This window comes from Amblyomma mixtum, chromosome 1 (assembly GCF_055824585.1).
Source record: "Amblyomma mixtum isolate Tamu chromosome 1, ASM5582458v1, whole genome shotgun sequence".
In the NCBI taxonomy this organism is placed as follows: Eukaryota; Metazoa; Arthropoda; class Arachnida; order Ixodida; family Ixodidae; genus Amblyomma; species Amblyomma mixtum.
This window is the reverse complement of record NC_143012.1, coordinates 295,409,875-295,433,243: the sequence shown is the minus strand read 5'-3', so window position 1 is coordinate 295,433,243 and position 23,369 is coordinate 295,409,875. Positions and strand designations below refer to the sequence as shown.

Sequence of the window (23,369 nt, the reverse complement as noted above, 5' to 3'; positions counted from 1 at the left end):
TAGGAGCTCTGCGTCTAGAGGAGACACGGATGCTCGGTCGTCTCTTGGCACTTTGTCCGAAAAGATCGCAGTCCTACGTAGGATGCAGGTACCGCTCACGGAGGCCGTCGAAGAAACGCCTGCAGCTCGTGAGCACTGGAGCGCTAGCGAGCAGTGGCCCTTCGGGGAGACGGCAGACGTTTTCAGCAACGAGTCGATATCAGTGGGGCTATCGCAGTCTGAAGAGCAAGACCTCAAGGAGAAAATTGCATCCTGGGATCCTTCCCAGGAAGATGGCTACGGCCTGTCGATGGCTGAGGGAATGTTCGAAATAGCTGGCCATGAAGAAACGTCTGACCTAACGCAGGAGTGTACCTTTCCGTCTTCTCAGCACGCGTCCGACATAGACAAGTCAAGCACGGTCCTTGCTGGCACGCTGTGTGCTCCACGGTCAGACAGCTCTTCACGCAACAATGCGACTGATACAAATCCTTATGAGAATCTGCAGTGGCTCACTGAGGACTGTGACAACTTGCCTCTGGAATCTCCGCTTCGCAGGGACCGTGTGGTCAAGAGGAAAGAACACTTTTATCCTTTAGGTTCGCCAGGCGCTATCGCTGCGATTGACTCTGCCGCTGAAGCCTTTCTGCCAGCGGCAGAACTCTCGCGGAAAGCGCCTGCCTCCGAGCAACGCTCTGTGGTTGCGCAGGCAACAGTTAACAGAGACGTCGAGACGCCGCTTTCCGCAGCAGCCTTGCGCGCGGCGCCTACCCGTACCGAAGAGAGCAAAGAACCTGCATTCTTCGAAATTTCACGCGAACTGTCACACGACGTGGATCAGCCAAATAATAAGCATCGAGAAGAGATGCCTGTCGCCTGCAGTACACAACACAGCGTAGTTTCGACGGCTGCTAACGATAAGAAAGAGAGAGGGAATAGCGACCCCGGGGGAGTCGATTCCTCTAGCAGCAAGGATTCGGAAGGTCATCACGACCTAGTTAAAGCGCAAGTAAATGCAAATGCCTTTGGACCCGGCTTTGTCAGCGCAGGAGTTAGCGGCGTTGAGGTGAAGAGGGACGTCTGCGCGGACAGCAATGGTGAAGCAGCGAAGCCGGCACAGTCAGTGTCCAGCAGAAAAGAGAATCTCGCACGTCTCGTGCAATCGCTTCGTCTGGTCGACGATGTACCAGGCGCCAGTTGGGATATAGCGCCCTTGACCAGCGCCAAGGGATCTGCTCTGACCGCCCGAGAGTTCGACAGCGACGACATAACGGTCACGGACAATGGTGACATCAGCATCTGCATCCGGATGTCGACGAGAAGGAAGTCCGCAATGCTGTGGCCTTTCGGTGCCGCATCGCTTAACCGATCGCCTTCGCCCCCGCAATGACAAGGGCTGAAATGCATAATAACGGGAGCACTTCAACAACTCTATAAGATTTCGATAATGTTAGCAGATTCCTGCCGTTAGCGTTCCTCCTCAAATAAACCTCGAGTTATCAATATTGGTGGAAATCACGGCTTGACTATTCGTGTCTTCTCTGGGGGATAGCAAGCGCAGTGCCAACTTCACTACTCGGCTCTCCCTCTATGAGCTACCATGAGTATTTCAAACCTTGCTGCCAAAAGCAGCATACTACTCGTTGCTTGCGCGCGCCACGGGATATTCCTTTAGCCTAACTGTTTGATCCAGTTACAGTAGTTTTGAAAAGTAGCGAGGCCACCTTGCATGCAGGCAGGATCATCCAAACCGCTAGAGGAGACCACTACACAGATCGATGGCTCTATTGTGCCGGTCATGAGCAAACTAGTGAGGAAATTTTTCTAATCCAAGTATACACAAGCCGCTTAAAAAAACTCAAAGACCGCAGTTCGCTATTCCAGGAAGCTTCACTCTTACCATGGTGTCCCAGTGGTTTCGGCATTTTACGTGCACGATGTTCAGCCTCAGGCGCTCGAAGCATTTCCGGAGAAGTACAGTACGGCGTGTGGCATAACCTCCACGCCAACTCCAAGTGTTAGGTGATCAACTGGAAACTGTGCCCGCTTAACTTGTAATTCTTGTGCCTGTTCTCTGACTCATCGCACGAACAATTTTTATTGCGTAAGCAATACTGCTCCAGGTTTCGAGCCGTCGCGTAGCTCCCGGCGATGGCCGAGGTCAAACAGGTGGAGCGCCGTTGCCATAGCAACCATTTCAGCCGCGCTCCACCAGACGGCAGGACCGTCTCTGCGGCGGCATGTGGAGAGAGGAGAGAGGAAGCGGGAGGGAAACGGGGAATGAATACGCGCGTTCGCCTCGGGCAAAACAGTTGCTGCTTGCTTACGCAACTTGCCCGGTTTAACCAGAGCTAAACCTCAGCTAATTTTTTTTTTAATAACACTACAACGTCACATGGGATGACGTTCATACACTCATCTCTGCTCGTCCACATGTCAAGGTATGGAATTCTATAGCGAACTTTATTGTCTTCAACCGATATGGCAGCGGAAGGCCTACAGGTCCAACTGGGCACCGACGTCCTTCCGACTGTGGGCGAAGTGCAGGAACACCTCGGTCAGGCTGACGTCGCTGACCAGGTACTCGGAGACCAGGCCCGCGGCATGCATCTCTTCCATGCCGGCGAAAAGCCGGTGCCAGGGCTGCGCCGGCACGTGGAAGCGCAACAGGGCGCCCCCCTGGTGCCGCCGCCGAAGCGTGCTGCCCGGGAAGCGCAACTCCAGTTCGTGCGACACGGGCCCTGCGGTGGGCAGAATCTTAAAGTGCGCACGTGTCTAATTCCAAGATATGAGCAGGCCAGAGCCTGACACTCCTTTTTAACGCAATCGTATTAGAAGCCTAATCATCGAAAAAAAAAAAAGAGGTAGGGTTTGAACGTATTAAACAGAGTAGACGTGCGAAAACATGTGTTTTCGCCTCTCCTTTCTGGCATCTGCATATGCATGCAGCCGCGTCTCTCGCCCTTCATCGTCATACCCTCTCTCCACTCGGCGACAGCTGGAGCGACGCCCTCCTCCCATTGGCTACAGCTTGCGCGACGCTCCTCCGAACTAACCCGATCTTACCCGAGTTACTCCGAGGCTTCACACAAGATTCTTAGTTGGTTTTGACCCCATTAAGTAGTGTTTTCCCACTAAAAAACCTTGCGTTGAGGTCTGTTATAAAATTCGCTGATTGGTCGAGAACGTTGACATCTTTAGGTCACGTGACCTGCCCCCTCCCCCACTTCCCCTCTCTCCACTGAACAGAAAACTCGATCATCAAGGGAAAAACCCAGCGTTGTGGTCTGTCATAAAATTCACTGATTCTAATGCTATCCCATTCTCCACATTTAACGTAATTAAGTGTCCCCATACATTTTATTTTCGGTTCGTAGCTGTCATAGGCGCGCGCCAATTTTTTTAAAGGTACTGCACAAGGCCAAAGGCTTCAGCTAAACGTACTTAATTAGTCCGCTTTTTATCTAATGCTCCGTGGCCCTATCTCCCCGCAGTACACTATATACAGCACATGCCACGTGTCACGACCTTCGGCAAAGGCGCTATTGTGTCGTTTCTTGGTGCACGGTTCTCTACACATTAAAAGCAATATACATTGAATGCATATTCACTTGCCTTGCAGGAGGGAGCAAATATGACCACCGCGCCTACTCTTACGATGCTCTAAACGTAAAGGAGTAAAAAGGGAGTTAAGTTGTCCTCTAGCCCGCACTCTCTTTTATGAAAGGGAGTGCACTAGAGGACAATTTACTCCTTGTTTTACTCACATGTAGCCGCATTCGTGTTTAGAGTGTAGGTGGTTGTCGTCAAAGCCGTAAATATGCGGCACATCAAGCCTGCATATGTTATGTGATATCGATAATACCCTGACTTTCGTGTGCGTGCGGTCGCGCGAAGCTGCTGCTAGCGTTTTCAACCCCTCCCCAAACAAACAAGAAAATGAAAAGAACAGCCTAGGGTAATTCGTGAAAAAAAGCAGCACAGGCAACCTGTAACACATCAGGGTTCACCGTAGAGCACCACTGATGACGTGGCACTGCCTTCAATTTTATCGCCTCGTATTTGTGGAGAGGTTCATAAACGAAAAGTTTTCTCTGCTACGGTACGGTTAAAAACCTGCAGTAGCTGAAATTCTTGACAATCTCTCTATATATAACCAAAGCTTTGAGCAGTCGACGTCTTTTCTTCGATTACACTTACATCTGAAAGAAAAAACATAGCGCTGCATTTATTCCAAAAAATGCACCCACAAGACTTCTGCAGAAACACTGTGCGCGGCTATTTGAAAAAATACTATCTACAGTGAGCCGCAGGACGAGCATACTTTAGTATAATCATTTCGCATCATTGTTTCTTATCATATCGGCAGACCAATGTAGACATGCACGTGTCATTCCGATCTCGTGTCCTGTAATAAGAGAATAGTACGACGCTCACCTGGGTCCTGGGGGGCGCAGCGCACGAGCACAGTGGCGCCGCGACCGATGTCCTCCTTGAGCTTCCGCGTGGGACCGATGCAGGCGAAGCGGCCTTGGCACAGGATGGCCACCCGCGAGCACAGGGTCTCGCATTCGCGCATGCTGCGCACGCACCAGGCAGCGTTCGGATGCTCGGGCTGTTAGGACCTCCACTACGATATATTCAAGAAAACTTTGCACAGAATGACACAAGACGGAAGGGAGAAACACGTACACACACATGAGCCCTCGTGTGTGTGTACGTGTTTCTCCTTCTGTCTTGTGTTAATCTGCGCAAAGTTTTCTTGAATATGTCGCTACACAAACTGGCCCAACGTTCTGCTCTACTAAGCTACACTACGATCCACGGAGTATTCGACTACAGAGCCGCTGCATGCGGAAGGACCTTCGTTATCAACTTTAGGACCTGCTGTAATTCAATTCCAGTTGATGGCTTTAGAGAGTAACACACTAGGCGGCAGTAGTTTATGCTGCAGAACGATGAACACGCGTGCGGTCACACCCAAGATGGTCAACAATCATTTCTACCCAGTGAATTTTCATGCGTAAGAATAACTCCCTCAATTAGACCTAAAATCCCATTTTCAGGCTTTTTTTTTACCTGCAGCAGCCTGAAAAGTTCTTAAAATGGCTAAAACGTCGTAAAAAATGGCCTTTTCACCACATTTTACTCCTAAAACATGTCCACGATTCTTGGACATTAATTTTAATTGTGAGGCAACTTCGGAATATTGTAAGGCACTGCTATGCAAATATTGAAGGTAATGGTCCATTCTTGCAATGCGCAACGAAATCTTTTTTTTTTTGTCCATCGCTGGAACTGACTATAGTTAAAACTGCCATAGAAAACCAATAGGAAAGTTTTTGACGATAGCAAAAACATGAATATCAAAGAGATGCGAGCCTGCCGAGGGGATATGTGCGGATACATTGATTGTTGTAGTAAAATCTTACGATACACGAAACAAATGGGTTCATAAATTATTTTCCCACGTAAAATGCGCTTGTTGACAATTTCTGAGTATGCCCTGAAAAAAGGAAAAACTGCCCGAACGGAAAATCACCGTTTATACTTTCTACGAAACACAAGGAACTTGCGTTGCGATACAACGGCAGAGCGAGTACTGAATGGTTTGGTTCCAATGTCGTTCGTGACCGGAAGTCCATACGCCTGTCGGTCCAACGCACTTTTAGAACTTCCTCAGAATTAAAAAGTTGCTTCTCACTTACGACCAATTTTAAACACCCGGATCCCCAGGTCTATATCGACGCAAGGACACGGCAGTTGAACTGTCGTCGACTGCGAACGGCACTATATCTCGCCCCCATCCTCACCCACATCAGGAACCGATACGTCACGGAAAACTTCCTCGTGAGGGCATGGTAGGGCTTACATTCTCTTTCTCAAGCAGTTGACCCTAATGGAGCCGAGCACAAAGCCAAGGGAAAGCATGTACCCTGTAGAAACTGGGAGAAACCTGCACTGGGGATCAAACCCTCACATCCCTCATATGAGGCGGATATGCTCAAGCAACTTGGACACCGCTCCGGTGCACAGGCAAAATTCTGGAGTATAGGATGAATGATTCAAGCCGAAAATGAGCGTCCTGACTTATCTTTTTCGTCCTAATTATTATCCGCGAACGGGATAATACGCAATTATGTACTCTTCTCCACCCTATCTGCCCTTTGGCGCATTACCAGCACTCTAAAACATAGTTCTCCGCATGGGGATCACGACTAGCTAGACCCGTGATGAAAAACGCTGTCATCATTCGCGCAAGTAAATTCTGCAACTCAACAAGCTGTTAAAATTTGTGGAGACTAAATAATGTGCCATATAGCGGGTCAAGCAAAGGATTGAGATGATGATGATGGTTTTTAATGGCTTAAGGGCAGCTTGAGCGCCATGGCGCAAGGTATTTTTCGTCTACACAGGGTTGGGTCAAGCCAGGGGAAAGTTTGTACTCATTGTATCACGATGGGTACCCGGCGGCACTGGGGACTGAACCCCGCTCCTTCCGCATGCTAGGTGAACGCTCCACCGTTGCGGTCAGGTCAAGCAACGGAGCCTGCCGTCCACAGGCGTTTGGCCTTAGTTACAACACCGACCCGAGAAAATGTGGATTTGACCTACCCATCCGCGCCTTACTCCGAGCGTGACTTAGCCATATATCTCCTAGCAGCTTCCCCAGGCTGCAAGTTACACAACACGCAGAAAACCGATCCATCCACGAACCGTGCCCGGCAATTGATGCACTTCAAACATCCTTCGCTAGACACTTAATTTGCTCAGAAGCAGTTTTTTTTTTCATTTCTGTTTTATCTTTCACATCGCCCTATGTCTAGTCCACTACATTCTTTCGTCCGTGTGTACCCACGCTGTCACTACTCGTCGAAGACCTCCGAAGATGAGGTCCTACAAACGTAACTTCGCGAAGCGTGCACACAAGTACCAGTGCGAGGTGAGCAGGATGGCGAGGTCCAGACGCTGCTTGGCGGCGATCAGGATACTCCAGATGCGCCTGCGCGCCGGCGGGTCCACGGCAGCCGTTGGCTCGTCCAGAAGAACGACGTTCGGGTTCCCCACGAACGCCACGGCCAGTGACAACTTGCGTCGGGTGCCGCCGCTGGAATCAAACAGTCCGCTGCGTAATCTCATCCCGTGCTACAGCCAATAATCCCTTCGCTATAGTGTAATGTGCCATGCCGACAACATTTTCCTTGGTCCGTGCGGAAAATGTGTTTAATGCCTTAGCACTCGCCCATCATCGCAAAAAGTGTCCGGTGTTGGCATGTGATGCTTCGGTTAACAGAAGGCATAGTGGAGAGAGAAATTCATCTCTCCACTTTCAGGGGAGAGGAGTGAGGGAGATGGTGAAAGGCTGGGAGGCTGAGAGGCAATATGTGGCGATGGGGAAAACCGCGGTCACCAATCAGAGTCGGGGGGGGGGGGGGGGGGGGGGGGTGTACGGCGCGTCACGTGCGTGATTTACGGATTAGATCACGCCACTCACTCGCGCGGTCTGAGCACGTCAGTCACAGCGGATACTACGTCCGGAGAGAACCTTAATGCTAACGCACACCCTGCCACATGAATCGCATTGATCGTCTGCGAATTTTTGTTCTATACATGCAAAGCGGAAATTTGCAGCGTGTTAGTACTCTCTCACACTGAGTATCGACCGAGGTCGGACAGAACACAACATCCTGATACGATTAGTAGTTTCATCCTTGCTCTGCCATCCCTTTAACGTTTTGCCATCGCTGAAAAGGTAGGTCAACACTCGGTAAGAGGTTAAGAAATGAAAAAGGATCGTCCAAGAGCTGCTTAAGGAGTAAAACAAGTATTACACATTAGGACAACCTCCAGTAGGCGCTCGAAATGCATCACGAACCAGACAGCAAATTTTAGTGGTCGCGATGGCTGCTTACGCCCTCATATATAGATCGGGAAAGAAAATATAAGAATTTTTTCCCTAACCTATAGGCAACGGTCAAAGTGTAGAAATTACAAACGCGGGGGGGGGGGGGGGGGGGGGGGGGAGTCATTCGAAGTACGCGTCATCGCGTTTAGAAGCCTGCTAAAAGCAAAGTATAGATAACGTTGAAGTTCTGTAATGCATATAGTCCCTTTAACAAAACGGAGCTCCGGTTAAGAGACACTGTTCTAGCGCTTGCCTGCCGCACCTGTACTTCCCGACGGTAACGTCAGCGTACTGGGCCATGTCGACGAACTGCAGCGTCCGGTTGACCACCTGAGGTAAGTCGGCCTCACGGATTCCACGGAGGCGGCTGAACAGCGCCAACATCTCCCGCCCAGTGAGCAGGTCAAGGGCCACATCTGTCTGAGGGCAGTAACCGATGCGTGTCTGGTACTGCGCATATGCCCAGGAGAACGGAACCGTTATTTCCTCCCCACACATGAACAAAAAATACGTGCATCTAATGTTGGCCTCACAGATGTTAGACAGACCACACATACCACTGCGTGAATAGTTTATCACAAGAAGTCCTGCAAAGCAAGCCGTTAAGCTGCGCTTTAGTATTGAGTGGTCTTCTATGTACCACGGCCCTAACTGGCCTCAAGCTATAGCATTCGCAAGCCACTCAGCAAGCAGAAACTGTTGCAAAAAGCCTTCTGTAGAGTTCGATGTTGTCACTTGCTAAAGAAAAAATTTCTGGGGACGCCTAAGTAGCCTTAAGAGTAATGCGATAGCGTTGCTACGTGGCATGAGGTGGTCGCACAAAGCCCCTAAACTATCGCGCTGAACGAACGTTCGGTGCGAACGTTCAGTGCGAAAGGTGCAGGGGTCGAGCTCCCGACTGAGCATTTTTCTTTTCAGTGCAATTACTCTTCTTTCTTCAGAGAGCGTATTGGTAATTGAATGACATCATTATATTGTATACAAATTTAAAATTATAAAGCGGCGTCATCACTCTCATACTGTGCGATCATTGTTGGCTGTTCGAATTACCCGCGAGAAGTCACGTGGTTTTGACGACATGTCCTTGTCGATCAATATGAATTTCGTGACACCACCGGATTTTTTCGTCGGACGGGGCCTCTAAACGTTATCGCGTTAATGGGAAGGTTTAGAATAGGGGTCCCCAATCGGTTAGGGGAATAGCGGGGGTGCCAGTGCGCACGCGCAGAACAATAAACCGAATGGCATTATTTTCCTGTGCCTGCGCACTGGCTCACCGCTATTTTTCTACCCCTTAACTGATCGGATCGCCCTATTTCAAAACTCCCTCATAAGCTAGATGTCGCTTCTCGACACACCATAAACTGAACGACTCCGGATGCAACCAAAGCCTTAATTTGAAGCACTCTCCTGCAGATGGATCTCTAGCCACCATGCTTCATGCAAAGAAAGCATCTGCCTGCTAAAAGTAAGTAAAACTATACAATTCAGCAAAATGCTGCTATCCGCGGGAAACCTCGGCGTCCCCGAAGCCACGCCATGGCCACTCGCCTTCCTCCGGCTGCCGACCAGGTCGGCGTCGCCAATGTGGGCGTTCCCCGTCGTCGGCGCCAGGTCTCCGGCCAGCATGCGGAACGTGGTGGTCTTGCCGGCACCGTTCATGCCGAGCAGGCCAAAGCACTCGTGCTTGCTCAACGCGAACGAGAGACCGCACACAGCCTGAAAGCTGCCGTAGTTCTTGCTGAGGTTGGCAACGCAGAGGACAGCCTGCGTAAGGCACTCATGAAGTGGAATGCGAGCAAATGAGAGAGAGCAGTGAACGTGCACCACCACGACACGGTTATCTCGCCGTACAGATAATATTCCGCACGTTTATGAGTGGATGAACATGATTTTTGCTGTGTTGCGAGGGAACATGCATGCAAGTGGCCAGGTGTGACATCACGTCGGTAACTCTGTTCGGCCGTATAGATTAGCGCATGAGCAACTTTGCCGCCGTACTGGGTCATACTCATATCCGACAAGTCTTCCGTACACATCATGATTAAAATTTTATAGCCAGGCGAACTCGGAAGAGGGCGCCCCCAAGAATTTGGCCGGTATGGTGGTGTGCTCCATGTGGCCCCGGCCTGTGCCTGCAGCCTTCGGGTAGGCGCTGTTACGGAGCGAGGGAGCAGTAGCGTTATCACTTTATTTGTTGGCCCAGAATGAACGCTAAAAGGCGGTGACATGTATTGTTGTTGCTGTTGTTGTTGGGCTTGTTTTGTGTGCAAAGCGAACACGAACGAGTACTACAAGCGCAGATGTGGAGCGGAGTACAGTTCAAGTTACCGAGCCATCTGATGCAGCCGTCCCAGGAGCTGCAGCCTCTGCTGAGCCAGGCTCGTTCGCCTGCGCAAGAGAGAGGAGCTTTTAAAGTTGTTCCTTTAATTAAAATGCGAACTAGTGATACGGCTGACTAAAATGCAGACAGAATGTCCTGTATACAAAGGTAACTACAAATGAAAATAGAGCTCTCAATAAAATAGTTATAAACGAGAGGTTGAGAATGAGCGACAGCGAACGGAGTCTTTACGGTGCGCGTCCCGCGATCTTGCACAAAGAGTTAGTTGCACATGCGAACTTGTCGCTTCGAGGGCACTGGATCACGGAACGCACTATATGCTAAAACTCTTCTGATACTGTCCAGCGCAAGGAAAATGAGTCTCGTTCAGTAGCACCGAGGTGTGAAACACCACGCGAGAACCACACGCCGTTACATTTTGTATCCTCTGAAACTGTGTGGTTCAGCCGAGAGTTAGTGTCGTCGAACCGCAGCCTGGTGCGGAAGAGGCCCTGGCGTGCAGTGCTCTGCACGCGCCAGTAGCACCCGTCGCAGCGAAATTTGCGAACGTGTCCCGAAAGAGCCACGAATCTTGGGTACGGGTACAGGTAAATATAGTGTGTGGGAGGTCAAACCATCTAGTTCCCTTCAGGCTTCCCTGTGAAAATAAGCAGCGTGGAAGCAGCGAGATGTAGCTTGGTCTCCCGCCCATAATATACAACATAAGTGTGAAAATTGGGGAAGAATGTGTGTCAGGGCGTACAAAACCTGGTGCGTTATCGTTTAAGCCAACGCGACAAAAAGCTAACTTTCGATTTGGCTGCAAACACACAGTGGTCAATCGCTTTCATTTTCGAACCAATCAGGAACAACGACGTGGCGCCTTGCCTTCTCACGACGCCCATGCCCGACGCGCTCCTGGACGCGCGCGCGCTCTTCGAGGCTGGCGTGCTCGCCGACGCCGACCGCGGGGTCGCGGCGTCGCGACGAGCACGCCCCGTGGACCAGATGTCTCAGCCAGCCGGAGTCTACGGCCGTGACGAGCGTCAGCAGCGCGGCGCCGACCAGCAGCATGAGACAGAGGTCGCGGCCGGCGCTCATCTTGTCCCAAGTCAGGCAGCCCTTGGACAGGATGCAGTCGCGGCACTTTTCTGCGTTCGTAACAGGCCGTACAGCTCGCGCTCTATAGTTGAGTATTGGATTGCAAAACATTTATTTCGTCAGAAAAGGCAGAATGCAGATGATCCGTGCTAGATGACTGTCAGGCCACGGCTGACAACAACCTGAGTAGCCCACTCAATGGCCTGGTTTCGAAAGCCCAGGTCTGAGCCTCCCCTTGCTCGAGAGTAAGAACTTGTGTTAGAGATTCCGGTGGAGGCTCCTCTTTACAGTTGCAGAATATGTGATTTTAAGTGGCTATTTCGCCACATAGTGTACATTCGGGGTGGTAATCACCGGGATAGAATTTTAGCGAACACGGCTCTTGCGTGCTCTGCACAATAGATAGTTACAGCATGGTGCGATCCGCGAAACCATTCCTGTTGAACAGAATAGAAATAATCACTATATTTTTTTGTCTGAGCCCACTGTATAAAGCGGCAACAAAGCAATACAATTAACTCGTGGGTTATTGCTACTGAAAACAAGCATTGGTCCGCGAACTACAAGCTTACCTGGACAACATTCGATGAAACGGTTCAGGTGATCAGGGAGTTTTTCCAGTCCAAAGTTTTCGCAAAATAGGAGGCGGTCAAATGTTGACATGTAGCGACACATCACACTTTCCTGAGAAATCTGTTGACGAAATATGCAGTAAAAGTTTGTTTGCTTTGTACGTATGCCACCTGAGCCGTTAAAAGATGAAATGGATATAGAATGCGTGATTCAACATTGACATAAGAACTGAAATTATAGGCGCAAACACTAGAGCAAGACAGCCGAAAGAAATGAGCTCGGTAGTTGAGTGGTTACGGTGTGGGATTAGATTCTTGTATGGCATGGCGGCCACACTTCCATAAAAGCAAAACGCGCAAAAACTCTCAGACTTTGAGCTCTCCTCAATCCCCCCCCCCTATACTCCAACCCTCGCGGATGCATTGACTCGCATTCCCAGATACGTCTTGCCACTTACCCGCAGTGCCTCAATTTAAAAGGGGCGCACGGGGCATACAGGGCGTTTAATTTTATTGGATACAGATTCGACCTAAAAGCAGGAAATGACCACCTGGAACAGGTACGGTAATTAATCATCGTAATCATCAGCCTGACTACGCCCACTGCAGGACAAAGGCCTCACCCATATCTTCCAAACTGCTCAGTCTTGTGCCAGCTGCGTCCACCCGATTCCCGCAAACTTCTTAATCTCATCCGCCCACCTGACTTCAACAAGGTTTTCACCATGGTATAGACAACATAACTTCAAAATCTGTGCTCTTTAGCTATTACAGCATATTCATGAAAAGTATGTAATGGATAAACTGAAACACTATGTAAGTAACCTGGCGCTCTTCTTGACTCTGTAGTGACTGACAGTGAAAACTCACTTGAAGGCAGTTGGATACACCCCAGGCGAGGGAAAAGCTGGGTATGCCCCTGAAGACCCACAGGGCGACGTCCAACCCTGACGTATCTCTCGTCTCGTTGTTCATTGGTTCTAGCAGCGCCGGTAGCAAATAGAGCAGCGACATGCTCACGTTCAACAGCATACCTGCGTGCAGAAAGCAGGCATTCACGATGTAGGCAACGACGGCCAGATGTGTCCTTGGCCCCTTACAGCTAAAACATGCCTTACAGAGAGATCAGTCTGAACGAAGAACGCAGCGTTGAGACAACACACACAAAAGGCGAGGACATGAGTAACGCCTTTCCTAGCTGGCCACGCTTTTTCCGTGTTGTCTGAACGCTACGTTCTTTGCTCAGATAGTATGTCTGATCAAATTGCCCCTCAGTAGGCAGATATCAATAGATATCAGTAGATACCAATAGATATCAGTAGATATCAATCTACCTTTGAAAGCAACACTTTTACTAGCCACACTGTCGTGCACCCCGAGGCTATTCAACAACAGCGCGAATACTACGTCTTTAATGGCGTTTGCGAAGAAAACGTCGATAAAAATAGACGCCAATCTTGCTAGTCGGTTCAAGTCAAAAGGCCACCTCTGTCTGCAGCACAAAGAGGGCTTGTAGCGTGTTCGTGTTGTACGTTAGTAACAACATAGCGCGAAACCAGAGAGAATCTGTTGATGTTTGATTGTTTTACTGTTACTGCCATTATTTTTGTGTTCTTTTAGTGAGCCTGCATACACTGTCACGCGTGCACTCAGTTGGCTTGATGTTAGCGTGGAAAGTATGACTGCGGAGACCATAAACAGTATCCGGAAGGCATGCAAAGCAACACGGTATGTGCAGCAAGACCGACATCAGAAACATTCGTATTTTAAATGACGTGCGAGGTATAGTTCCTATAGAGTATGGTAAACAGCGCGCCTCATTTAAAAAAAAAATCGCCGTGGCACACCTGCCACTATGCTGATGCTGGCGATAGTCACGTATCCTGTCGACGGTTGGTCGCAGAACAGCGACACCACGTAGGCCAGGGGAATCGACGCGCACCCGTAGCTGATCATCAGCGCATAGACAGGGCCTGGGAAAGAGGGACAGAAATGAAAAGGACTCACAGCATGCACGGTGCGGAGATTCTTTTTTCCTTCCACTGACAGCCGGCCAAATCTTAAGCTAGCTTGCACGAGGGCCACTTTTTCTGCGCTCCTGAGATTTACGGCGAAGCAAACTTGCGGAAAGCTCAATATTAAGCAATGGTTTAGTGAGCCTTTACTTAGATTTGATATTTTTGCAAGTCATTAGCTGCAGGAGCACAGAAAACGCGGCCATCACGCACGCCAGCTAAAGATTTGGCCTGCTGTACGTGTTTCTGCTTTAAACCAATTTAAAACGGCAATGCCTTCGCCAGGGAGTTTCTACGCGAGTAAAAAGCGCTGGTCTACACACCGCGACTGTTTTTCATCTGCCAAGCTTCTAAGGTTCCTCACCTTGCATACAGGCCTCCCTTTGAAAGCATCACTTCTGTCTAGCGTGAAAAGCGTAAGCATAAAATTACGGCGTAAGTGAAGCTTACTTGTGACACCACTGCTTACGTCGTTTGACAAATGCGTGCAATAGCGCGTTTCACTTGTTTGTCACAAACTTAACGACGTGACCTTCTTTGATTTGTCTCTTACACGCGTCTAACGTGTTTAGGGGTCGCGTGGTTAACGTTAAGACACGTAGATAATAGCAGAGATTAGGAAATAAACAGGATGCACTGATATACCAATATAGTAGCTGGAATAAATGAAATTAGATGTACCTGGGAAGGATATCTGTAGAGCAGAGGCTAGGGGTCGTGTTTTGCAACGACCAATTCCACGATTCATTAGTTCGCCCCTTCATTATTGGCAGTTGCCGCCTGTGAGGTCAGGGTCGACCGCCAGAAAGCAGTGTTGATTGCCGGCTCTGGCATCAAAGCGGCGCTGACCATAGGTGAGAAGGTAAAACGTTACACCAGCAAATGAGCTAGCACAAAATGCGGCACTAACGGTCCTGTAGGGTAATGCAGAACGATGATGAGAAGTAAACCACAGCAGGAAAGGGCAAACAGTCAGTTGTGGGGAGACACATCAGACGCATTGCCACAGGGTACAGTTAACTGCACATCAATGGGAGAGGCATTTGTCTTGCAGTGGACGTATTTATGCTGATGACGATGATCGTGTTGAGAACTTTCTCAACGAAAAGCGCGAAATGCCATGGTTGTCGTGCTCGCGTACCCAGCGTGGAGGCGTCCGTGTATAGCCGGTGCCAGTCCAGCAGCACAAAAGGGGTGAGCAGCAGCAGCGAGCAGACAGCGTGCAGTGCCAAGTCGACGGCGAACGCCGTGCCCCAGAAGGCCGCAGGGCTGGCGCCCGACAGGAGCTGCAGCAGCTTCACGTTGCGAACGCGCTCCTGCGACGAAAGGGCGTTCGTTCGAAATGCATTCGAGGTGCGTCGAGTGAGGGAAAGTGAGAGCAGCCGGGACAAATGCACTAGAATTTGCGAGCCCCCAGCTGCACTGTGGCTGAGAAGTATGAATCCGCAGGGACGATGCATTCATAGCGGAAGAACTCCGGTGTAATTTGGACCACCCGGGAAGTTGAGATGCGCCGAAATCTCAATACATGGGCGTTCTCTCTTTTTGACTCTCGAAATGAGGATGCCGAAGACGGGTGTCCAAACCAAGTCTTTGTGCGCATCATCAGACCTCCATGGCCCCTGAACCAGTACGGTGGGTCTGAGAAAAGCAACAACGTGACTACAGTTCCCCTTTTATATTGATGTTTCGAGAGATGGAGAACTGGGATTTACGTCATTTCCGGAAGGTTGCAATCAACACGAACACAGAGAGAGACAGACAAGGATAAGTGCGCGTCCTTGTCTGTCTCTCTCCGTGTTGACTGCAGCGCTTCCGGAAACGATGTATATGCACCAAGTAGTCCGATCTGGCACCCTGCATGGGATTATTGTGCCTCTAGCTCACAACTTCAGAAGACAGCGAGCACAGAAAGAGGGCAACCGGAATTTCGCTCGCGTCTGATCCTTACACTTCTTACGCCGTCGTTAATACGCTTTGCATTTCAAGCGCCAGAGGCAGCGCGAGAGTGGGCGGCTTCCCGCCAAGCTATCGCATAACCATACTCGAAAGTGGTTTGTCATCCGCTATCGCGTCATAAAGTGAGGAAAATCATGCACCCCTCGTCGATACGTCCAGAACCCAAATAATCATCGTTTTGATTCAAAGGTCAGCGCTACGTTGACTGGGTCAGGAACCATCGCAGACCTCATACGCTCGACGGAAGACGTGGTCAAAGCACGAAGAAAAGGAGTGTACTTTGCGGTACCAAATGGATGGCGGTCAGCAGACATTGCATGAGGATAAGGGTGTCAACCTCCACTGACAGGGGCCAGTGCTTTGTATAATGCTTGCGCTGGAACTGAGAAAACAGGCCAGAAACAGCCAGTTCAGGGCACGCAATAAGGGAACTGTGACTGTACAGTATATGGTTCATGAGAAAACAGGCCAGAAACAGAGAGCTCATTGCATGCAATAAGGGAACGGTGACTGCACAGTACATGGTTCATGTACCTGGACGGGAAAAAGGACGTAGGTGGCAGCGACGAAGGCAAGTCCGACGGGTATGAACACGGCGCACATCATGCGCGTGGCGAGGACGATCAGGGGATCTGGGTCGGGCTTGGGGTTCTCCTTGGGCAGCGGGTGGTTGACCACGCGCACCTGCCAGCCGGGCAGGAAGGCGCGCGTGGCCGCCACCACCGACACGGCCGACGAGTGCGGGGAGTAGGCGCTATGCCACGCTGTCACCTGCGACCAGACCGACCACATGCACCCACTGCTTGACAAAGCAGAGAACACAAGCCCTGACCGACATGGAAACATAGTTTAAGTGATCAATGCGACTCTTCACATCCCAGAATGATATGTGTAGGACATGAAGCTAGAAGCACGTGTGCTAGATATACGCATATATACGCTAGGTACTTATGTTGCTCATCGCGTTTGTGGAAAGATGGTGACGTGTGGTCACTATCCAAAAATAATGGGACAGTGATTCATCCCTGCGGTTACTCTTTCTGTTGCTGATCTTACTTTTATCATTACGCTCACTCTATCCCTTCAGCCGCGCTTGCTACTCAATAAAATAACCTCTCTTCTTTTTTGTTTCTGCTTTCTACGGATCACCTACCTTTTGGCATCTTTTAAACCTAATATTTTTACGGACACAGTCAAGTATTTCAGCCGCGGTCCGAAACTGCAGTTTTGCGCTTTTGCTCATATAACCCAGAAATCAAGAAATGAGTTAATCGAAGCGCGCGCCTCCGCTATAAATGGCGCTAGCTAAAACGGTGGCGCGTGAGATGCCTCGTATGTCTGATTATGCATGAATATAAACGATCGCACTCCAGAAGCCAAGTACGCATGCGCAGTGCACATCACACCTCGATGGCCGCCTCGCTGTCTTCCAGGTGTCGGCCCAGCAATAAGGCGCCTTCGGGCAGATGCGATACATTGGAGGCGACCCCGAACTGGGCGCCGATGACGAACTGAGAGCGGTAGCGGCGGTAGTTGCTCAGCGCTTGGTGCTGTAGCCATTGTCTCGGATCATCGCTGCCTAGATCGTGCACCTCGGCCCCTTGCTCCAGCCGAAGGTACCTGTATATGCCATGTGCTTGTCTTTCGCACGCAATATGACAAACAAAGCTTCAGCCTCCTATTAAGATATTCATTTTATGTCTCAGAATAGGATAGTACCACACTGTGCAAAGCACAGCTCTCGTCAGCAGCTAAACATGCATCTCCTTGACGTGGTCATAAGTTAGACGTTTTAGAGAAGTTTCAGAGGAAACGTCCAGCTGCCGACGTCTATGAGACGTTTCAATCTAGCATAAGACGCCTGTAGTGATTTGGAGCTGTTTAAAAACGTTTCTAAGACGTTTAGTGTTTCATGGGCAGGGGTCAAAGTCGTCAAGCTGTTCAAGTGTGTAGGTCATTCAATTGCTGCTGCCGGCACCTATCTAGCTTTTGTAACAGTATTCTATTCAAGGTTACCGCGAGCGCAATTCTTATGACAATTGTAACAGCAGTCTCCAACACCCTGCATCAAGAACCACTTGCCGCTTTGATTTCACTAGTTCAGAAGGAGGGGGGCACCTCATTTAGTGGTGGCAACACAGCTGTTTGCTGAATGCTTACTATTGGTATGACAATACGAAACGCACTTTTCGTATTCTTGAGCAACACCAGCCCTCGTGGCGTCGTCGGCAGCGTAGAAGGCAACCGTGTGGCCGAAAAAATCGAGCAGTGAGTATTCCACGGGTCCGGAATAGCTAAGCCTTCGGGAGATGTGCGTCTGATTGACGAACATGAACAGGAAAAGAACCTGCGAATGCGCGAGGTGACATTCTGTAAGAAAATAAGAGCTGACCCTCTGAAACTCATTCAAATCACGTAGGCCGTCCTCGTGAGAACCACCACGCACCACCTAGCGAGAAAATAACAGACCGCATGTCTACGGAACAAATCTGTGGCATCAGGCATTGTCGCGTCAATCACGTGTGATGTTTTATTTTCAGAAAGTCAAATCAAGTAAATTATTTATTGTGGTACGTTAGCATTCACAGATACAACCGTACGCTCCCCAGGGATGTACGAGGTCTGTTAGAAAAGTATCCGACTTTATTTTTTTTTTCCGAACACTTGATGGATATCAAACAAGCGCGCTTGCATAAGCCGACCTTAAAGGTGCACTGAAGAGGATTCTGAACTTTTCTTTTTGCCGCGGGAACTCGATCTACACGTTCCTAGCATTCTTAGAAACCACAACTTATTGCCTTGTATGGCCGATTTCCCTAATTCCATCGAATTAACCGTCCGGCTCCCGCCCTTTTTTTTGAATTCTGCCTCGTACGATGGGCGGAGTCGACCAACGCGTGAAGTTCCTTTCAGCCAGCTCCGTGGAGGCTTTGCTTTGGCTTTATTTTGTTTTTTAGGTTTCCATGAATAAATAGTTTCATTCGCAGATAATATAGCTGCAAAATAAGCCCGCAGAAATAAAAATACGCGCGGACTATTTGCTACTATGGACTACTACGTATTACTCCGCCGATGGCAGAGCGGCAAGCCGCCACGGGACTGGGTGAAAGGCACTCCACGCGTTGGTCGACTCCGCCCACCGTACGAGGCAGAATTCAAAAAAAAGGGCGGGAGCCGGCCGTTAATTCGATTTAATTTGGGAAATCGGCCACACAGGGCAATAAGTCGCAGTTTCTAAGAATGCTAGGAACGTGTAGATCGAGTTCCCGCGGCAAAAAGACAAGTTCAGAATCCTCTTCAGTGCACCTTTAAACCTTCGTGCGCATGCACGAATTTTTTCCCGCCTGCTGATAGCGTCAGTCGCTGGGACGCAGCGTTTGAGTGAGGCAGTGCGCAGTGCTCTCGTCGTTTTTTTATTGCAAGGAAAATGGAGGAGCGACAGGAGCAGCGCTACTGCATCAAAACTGGCAAAATTGGAAACCATTGGAAACCAAAATTGGAAATTGGAAACTAAGTGGAAACCATTCGGAATATTCAGACGGCTTTCGGTGACGATGCTATGAGCAGCACACACATGAAGCAGTGGTACAATTTGTTTAAAGACGGCCGCACATCGGTGGAGAGAGAGCCACGCTCCTGTCGGTCATCAACATGCCGAAATGACGAGGTCATTGCCGAAGTGAACGCTGCGGTGATGCGGGACCGTCGTGTGACTATCCGAGAACTTGCGGAAGAGGTGGACATCAGCAATTTTTTCTGCGCATTCCATTATCACTGAAGATTTGGCCATGGAGAGAGTTGCGGCGAAATTCGTGCCGGAGCTGCTCACGGTGGAGAAAAAGCAGCTTTGTTTTGAAGTCTCGAAGGACATGCTTGATTCCACAAACAGTGACCCCGACTTCATCGACACCATAATCACTGGTGACGAGTCTTGGGAGTACGGGTACGGCCCGGAAACCAAATCCCAGTCGTCACAGTGGAAGCATTCCACGTCACCAATACAAAGAAGGCCCGCCAAGTACGCAGCAATGCCACTGCTCTCTCTGACTCTTTCTGTGTGGCACACCCCCAGTACGCACCGCATAGGGTCAAACAATGACCAAAGAGTACTACAGAGATGTCCTCGGTCGCCTACGTGGCGCTTTGCGGCACAAGAATTGGCGCATCTATCACGACAATGCTCCTGCACATTCCTCGCACTTGATTCAGACTTTTCTGTCGAAAAACCAGACTCCTGTAGTTCAACAGACCCCTTACTCTCCTGATATGGCCCCCTGCGACTTCTGGCTGTTTCCCAAAATGAAGAGGCCATTGAAAGGAGCGCGATTTCAGACAAGAGAGGACATTATGGCTGCAACGACAGCTGAGCTAAACTCCATTCCGAAAGGGGCCTTTTCGGAATACTTCCAACAATGGCAGCACCGCTGGGAGAAGTGTGTGGAGTCCCAAGGAGACTACTTTGAAGGTGATTAGGTTTCTAACGTTCAAGTTATGCCAGTTTTTTTTCTCCGGCCAAAGGTCGGATACTTTTCTAACAGACCTCGTATAAGCACATGACACGCGGATGAATGGTCAGTGGTTAGCGATGGCAATGACTGCGGGTGATTTCGTGGTGGCAATGCATCCAATTAAAGTTTTCAGATATGGTATTTCGAACACATTGGCTGGCACATTGTTTCAGTATGTAGCTGAAAGAAATGAGTCCCAAAACGGTTTTATAAGGCCTATCTTAACTTTGCCCGTCACTTGAACAATGAAGGTGCTATACAGATTACGGAACTTAAATTTCGCAGCTTCAGTTTTCCATATAAAGGAAGGTTTATCTGCTAAAACTGAGTAATGCAACAAGATTTTCTCGGGGAAAAAAGGCTCCAATGGCATTTTCTCCGCGACTCTGCACAGTAAAGCCGCAACCAGCGACCGCCTCATGAAACTGCACATGTGACGTCACAACACCCCCGCTGCTCTCGCGCGATTCAAATCTTTAAACACGCGTGGTTGACGAAGTAGTTATCTGTGCAAGTACACGCTTTGTTTAACTCTGTTTTCTCGCGGTCGACCTTCGTATATAATGAAGCTCTCGGTACGGCGAAACAAAATGACGAGGTACAGCTGGTCCAAAGACCGTCACAAATCGTTGCTCGAGGTACACCTCGCATACGTTTCTGAGATGGGATAGCTCTGAGGATTATGCAAATAGTGCCGTTGTGCCGAGAATGATTGGCGTGGCGCTCGAAAGAGAACGTCTCAAAATAGCGCTATTCCATTTGTCTTCTCAAGGAAGTTCAGAGAAGAGAAGACCAGCCACGCGGACCAGACACACATGAGCTCATTTTTGCCTGTATGAGCGCGCTCGAAGTTAATTATTTGACCATGTATTCGGGCTCTCTCTCAAGTCAGATAAGCGGAGTTCGCAATAATTCAAGTCGCAGTAATGCTTGCGAAACAAGACAGGCGCTAAGGATTCACCAAAGGCAGCGAGTGAAAGCTCTCCATTCCCTCTACGTCTTGTTTTCGCTATCGTAGCTCAAGTTTTTATAATGTGTGCAGCGGGAAACTGTCGATACGGGTTAGATTTTTATTTTATTTATTTATTTCTCTCTGGAAGAAATCGAGCAAAATATTCGCCATATTTACATAACAATTATTCAATCTAGGCCACCGCAGTGGCTCAGTGGCTATGGTGCTCGGCTGCTGTCCCGAATGACGCGGGTTCGATCCCGGCCGCGGCGGTTGAATTTCTTTGGAGGAGAAATTCGAGGTCCGTGTACTGTGCGATGTCAGTGCACGTTGAAGAACCCCAGGTGGTCGAAATTTCCGGAGCCCTCCACTACGGCGTCTCTCATGGCCTTAGTCGCTTTGGGACGTTAAACCCCATAAACCAACCAACCATTATTCATTCTAGGAGCTTCCGGAAAAGACAGTTTCAAGGAGATAGCGTTCCACAGAAAGCATATATATAGGAAGCTCGAACAACAGGAAATAAGCAGCAAGGTATATCAGCATAGCAATGCACCATAATATCAGTTGTATAAAATACGCAAGGTTTTAATAGTTTTCTAACAACATATTAACGGCTACGGCTGCCTAAGAAGAAATTATGGATGTAAGCCCTCTATAAGCTGTCACACCGACCGAAAGGGGCAGCAACACCATCAGCATGGGCAGCCTGAAGTCGCGGCGCCCGTACTGCAGCCTCTTGATGACGAGGGCAGCGAGCCGCTGCGTCAGGCTAGGCCGCAAGTCACCCGCTGAGAAGTTCGCTTCGATCAGGTCGAGGGGGTAGTCAGGCGCCTGCTCTTCCACATCACCCGTCGGCCGCTGCCGGTCCTGACCCACATCTCGTTCTACCTGCCGGAGCACGTCTTCGAGCGCTGCCACGTACACCGAGAGCCACAGCAACCCAGACCATTTGTCCTCCAGCTCTTCCAGCAACTGCACGGCGCCAGGATGCCGATGAATAAAATTTGGTAGACACACTTAAGACTGCTTACGTGTGGGAATGAGAAAGCTTTAGTTTTTGCGCGGCCGAGCTTCTTACATTAAAGTTCTTTCTGCGAGATGGTATTGTTCGGAACTTCAAGCTGCATATTGCCTTGGCGGTAACACTCTCTCGGCCTTAAAGACAGTCGCCGACGGAATTTTGTCTAATGGGACAGTCACGAATTTATCCCTCTCTTCGATGTCGTTGTTGATGTTGTTCTCCTTGATGTTGATGCGGAGTCGTAGAGGGCGGGTCTCGTGAGTGACCCGGGGGACGTACTTTGCGACTGGTGGGTTTAGACAGGTGTGCAGGTCTTCGGATGGTGAGGCACTTGGAAGGCTTTCTTCAAGAAATTATTTATTACACATGTATATACAACTTATTTACATATGCCGAATGATTTCGGCATCTCCACTTTAACTAAATATAAAACCTCAAAACTTCCACGACTCCGGACCACCGCCGGCCAACACACGGCCAACCCGTCCGGCCGCCGCTCAACTAACTCGCGTCTCCAACTCTACGCTTTCGGCCCCTGGACCACCACCGGCCACACACGACCGATCTGTCCGGCTGCCACACACCCAACCTCGGCGCTCTCCTTCGCGCGCACCCATCTCGTCACATTCGCGCCAAAACTCCATCCTCCGCCAATAAACAATCCTCCCGCCAAAACTTACTTTCTAGCCAATAGACGACTTTCCCGCCGTCGTTTAGAAGTAAGAGGTCACAAGGCAAAATACAAGTAAACAATATAAAACACGCCTCGCTGTAAGCAGCCATGGCTAACTAAAAGCTATTACAATAAAAAGAAACAAACACAATTCAAAACACACGCTCCACTGTTAGCCGCTCTGGCCAGCTAGCAAGACGAAAACAAGAACAGCGCCAGTCGTCCTGTCGTCGTCTCGGGTTTCGGACCGACTTCCTAGAAGAAACCATTCCCCACTCGCTTGGGCCGAGAAGCGCGACCCTCGCACGCTACGCCGTTTTAAGTCCTTCTCCTTTTGTCTGCGCATTCCCCTGCTCC

General features: G+C 49.7%; 1 protein-coding gene across 2 annotated transcripts in view; it reads right to left on the bottom strand.

Annotated features, from left to right (window-relative positions):
• Nucleotides 1-2,415: 2,415 nt before the first annotated feature.
• LOC149372129 (phospholipid-transporting ATPase ABCA3-like) overlaps nucleotides 2,416-23,369 on the bottom strand; it is a 33,988-nt gene continuing 13,034 nt past the window's right edge. The window contains exons 11-24 of one of the 2 annotated variants that reach the window (XM_089585806.1): nucleotides 21,991-22,290; nucleotides 18,042-18,202; nucleotides 17,262-17,475; nucleotides 16,390-16,626; nucleotides 15,038-15,212; nucleotides 13,729-13,854; nucleotides 12,752-12,915; nucleotides 11,882-12,002; nucleotides 11,097-11,359; nucleotides 9,437-9,652; nucleotides 8,148-8,335; nucleotides 6,914-7,087; nucleotides 4,417-4,559; nucleotides 2,416-2,720 (exon numbers count right to left, since the gene is read on the bottom strand). In XM_089585806.1, the coding sequence (XP_089441932.1) occupies nucleotides 2,476-2,720; nucleotides 4,417-4,559; nucleotides 6,914-7,087; nucleotides 8,148-8,335; nucleotides 9,437-9,652; nucleotides 11,097-11,359; nucleotides 11,882-12,002; nucleotides 12,752-12,915; nucleotides 13,729-13,854; nucleotides 15,038-15,212; nucleotides 16,390-16,626; nucleotides 17,262-17,475; nucleotides 18,042-18,202; nucleotides 21,991-22,290 (2,727 nt within the window). In that variant the 3' untranslated portion in view covers nucleotides 2,416-2,475. Of the gene's footprint in view, nucleotides 2,721-4,416; nucleotides 4,560-6,913; nucleotides 7,088-8,147; nucleotides 8,336-9,436; nucleotides 9,653-10,982; nucleotides 11,360-11,881; nucleotides 12,003-12,751; nucleotides 12,916-13,728; nucleotides 13,855-15,037; nucleotides 15,213-16,389; nucleotides 16,627-17,261; nucleotides 17,476-18,041; nucleotides 18,203-21,990; nucleotides 22,291-23,369 lie in introns of those variants that run through there. The other variant, XM_089585800.1, reaches the window with a different exon arrangement.